This window comes from Quercus lobata, chromosome 7 (assembly GCF_001633185.2).
Source record: "Quercus lobata isolate SW786 chromosome 7, ValleyOak3.0 Primary Assembly, whole genome shotgun sequence".
NCBI lineage: Eukaryota > Viridiplantae > Streptophyta > Magnoliopsida > Fagales > Fagaceae > Quercus > Quercus lobata.
Genome location: NC_044910.1, coordinates 43,121,586 through 43,124,822, shown reverse-complemented (window position 1 = coordinate 43,124,822; position 3,237 = coordinate 43,121,586). Strand labels below are relative to the sequence as shown.

At 34.2% G+C, this 3,237-nt stretch overlaps 1 protein-coding gene across 2 annotated transcripts; it reads right to left on the bottom strand.

Annotated features, from left to right (window-relative positions):
• Nucleotides 1-238: 238 nt before the first annotated feature.
• LOC115954190 (transcription factor RAX2) lies at nucleotides 239-2,549 on the bottom strand. Of its 2 annotated transcripts, XM_031072101.1 has the most exons (4): nucleotides 2,063-2,549; nucleotides 1,701-1,830; nucleotides 1,193-1,281; nucleotides 239-1,006 (listed from the first exon to the last, which is right to left on the bottom strand). In XM_031072101.1, exons 1-4 carry the CDS (start codon nucleotides 2,196-2,198, stop codon nucleotides 564-566), a joined length of 798 nt encoding a protein of 265 aa, XP_030927961.1. In that variant the 5' UTR covers nucleotides 2,199-2,549; the 3' UTR covers nucleotides 239-563. The 2 variants fall into 2 exon arrangements, with proteins under 2 accessions (XP_030927961.1, XP_030927960.1); XM_031072100.1 differs by having other exon boundaries at nucleotides 239-1,281.
• Nucleotides 2,550-3,237: the final 688 nt, after the last annotated feature.

The following is a 3,237-nucleotide window of genomic DNA, read 5'->3' as shown; positions in this document are numbered from 1 at the left end:
GTATGCGTGCCGTCTCTAGTACACTATAGTGTTTGTTTTATAAGCTAAAGATATACTTGTTTAAGAAGACTAAGATTAGGATTAACATGGAGTCAATTTTTTTTATTAATTGTTACAAGGAAAAATACCCACAAAATCAAAGATTTTAATGTTGGGCTTGGCTACATTCGAGTTAAAATATAATATCACAAAGAAAATAAGTGCTCAAACTGAAAAGGATGTGAATGAAAAAGAGGAATAAGAAGAAGAAGAACTTTTACTTAAGTCATTGTTATTGTGCATGATTGGATTTGAGGTTCAAATCTTGGAAGATGATGGCTTCTGTAGTTTCCATGACATTTATGCTTGAACGGGTGCAGTTAAACCGTACGAACAGATACATTATTTCACAAAAAGAAATGCACAAAGACAAAGGCAACTTTTTACCATGTACTTTCAAAAAAAGTGTTTCCATCAAGAACATTTACCCAATGCCACAAAGTTTGAGAGTCCACGAGTGTAAAATCTTCAGACCATCCCTTCCTTTCCCTTCAAATCTTTTTTGATTTCACCTACAGTCAGCATCAGTAGTACATCATCTGCTTTTCCTGATCTGTCTTGTTTTCATCAAACAAGAAGTTGTTGCAATTACTAGTGCTAATTAACTGCTTAAATTCCTCAAGCCCATAGTCTAATGGGGGATCACTCCACATACCATTTTGCTTTTGAATCCAATTTCCATTCACATCACCATCACCATTGGAAATCATGAACCTTTGGTTTCCATCAATGTTCCCATTGTAAAGAAAACTCTGCTGCAGACCACCCATTTGTACTTCACCATAATTTCCACCATATTCATACTCTCTTTCCCCATTGCCATGGTTGATCAGGTTGTTTGAACTTCCATCAGAAGAGCTGCAACTAGCTTCACTTCCAAACATGAGCAGATTATCTTTTATTTGGTAATTTTGTGGTGGACCCACAAAGCTTTCTTGGGCTTGAAGAACTGGAGCTGCTGCTGCTGCTGCATTAGTACAACAATTATTACTGCTTAAAAGACTTGATGCAAATTCAAGATCTGTGAAAGAACTTGCTGAGTTGTAGCCTTTGTATGATGATGTTGGTGATATTGATGATGATGAAGAAGTTTGAAGAACTGAAGAGAGATTGGCTGCTTGGTGAGCCTTTCTCTGAGATGGAGGAAATATACCCATGAGTTTCTTCTTAAGCTTGGTGTTCCAATAGTTCTTAATGTCATTGTCTGTCCTGCCTGGCAACTGAGCTGCTATTATTGACCACCTGCACTTTGTTGGGTCAGTTGGTTTGAATAAGTCCTAGAAAAAGAAGCATAACTGAGCTTCTTTTTCAAGCTTTAATCAAGTACTCATGGAAGATCTAAACAGACTAAACTTGACATGCATGCAGAGCAATTCAGCCCCAAAAAAAGAAAAAAAAGAAAAAAAAAAGAATATAATACTTTTATATAGCATATTCTTCGAACAAGCTAGTAACTTTTTCCTTAAGTTCTCAAAAAGAGAGAAAATTTGTACTTTCATTTGTTGCTTTTGATGAATTCACAAAATCTTCGCAGTAAATATAAAGGAAAAAGTAATCTGGCCCAGATGAAACATTGTGAAAAAAGACTAAAATATGTATGAAAAATAGAAAATTGTGAAAGTAGAATAGAAGAAAAATTAGAAAAGAAAGATGATTATTACCTGCTTCCAATGTTAGCAAAGAGGCTGCATATTATCCTATCTTCATTTTCAGTGAATTCACCATGTTTAATGTTGGGTCTGAGATAGTTAAGCCATCTTAATCTGCAGCTTTTTCCACATCTCTTAAGACCTGGTGGATGAGAACCAAACAATTATTGAAGATGACCATAAATATAAAAATAAGTGACACCCAAAAAATAAAAATAAAAAAGACAGAGAGAAAAAAACCCTACATATTTAAAGCATTATAAAGAAGAGGTTGTCATTTCTCTGGGAATTGTCATACTCATACCAGCTTTCTTTTTCTTTTTTTACACAAAAAATAAATATAGTAAAAGGAAAAGAAAAAAGAAAACTCATACCTGCTTTCTGTGGAAGAGCAATCCAATTCCCTCCAGTCCCATATTTATCTATATACTCTTTCAGCTTTGCATCTTCTTCAGGTGACCATGGCCCTTTTTTCACGTTGGCCTTATCACAACAAGGAGCTCTTCCCATCTTTGTGTTTGTGATTTCTCTCACTCTCTCTCTCTCTTTCTCTCTTTCTCTCTCACTCTCAAATATCTCACCTCTGATCCAAGTGGCTCTTTCAAAGTTATAGAGGAAGGTGTGCCCTTGTTTCTTCTCACTAGACTTAGGGTGTTGGACACTAGGGAGATATATATTTATTGAGAGTTAACAGAAGTCAAAGGACAGCCTCTCTAAATTCAATCATCACGTTCCAACCCTTTCTTATTTGAAGAGAGAAGTTTCCATCATATATAAACAAATCAAGCAATAGGAAGCTTTACTTGGTCTCTGCCTTCTCTCACACAAGGAGAGAATCCAAAGTCTGCTAAAGCAAACCATTTACTATTTGCTATTGAAAATGATAGGCTATTAATTGCTTTGTTTTCCAAGCCATAGGGCAAAGTCATAGGTTTACTATTGTCAAATTGCGGGTCCAATTACGACCAGAAAAGAAAAATATTGGAGGTCCAATTATATGCAACAATACATATATGTCTTTTATATTCATGTACACATGTACATTCAGTGTATGTTGTGTTCATACAGAGGAAGATAAACATTTCAAATAGCCATCTTGGTGGCTGTGGCTAAAGTGAATTAAATATGTTTTGCTTGACGTTTATAGATAAAACTAATATATAGTTGCTCTCTTTGTGGCCATGGCAGCTCTTGCTAATCTTATTTATTAGTATTATATTAATTTATTTAAAAGTGCTTTAAGTAAATAATTTATCTATAGTTTTTGAAAGTTTATGGGTTTACAACTTTTAAAAAATGTACATCTTTTAAGTACTATTGTTTACTTTTGCTATAAAAAAAAAAAAAAAAAAAATTCCTTTAAAACCAAGTATTCCCATGTAGACCAGATAGATGACCTTCACTTCAAGCAGGAAAGTGATCTATTGAATGTAGGGAACTCCTTAGTTTTCTAATATGTCCTTTTTTCTTACAATTTATTTTCTATGGGACAATTAGCTGAGTTAGGTTATTGCATTATCTTTGATTATTCTGGGTATATTGTGTAGGA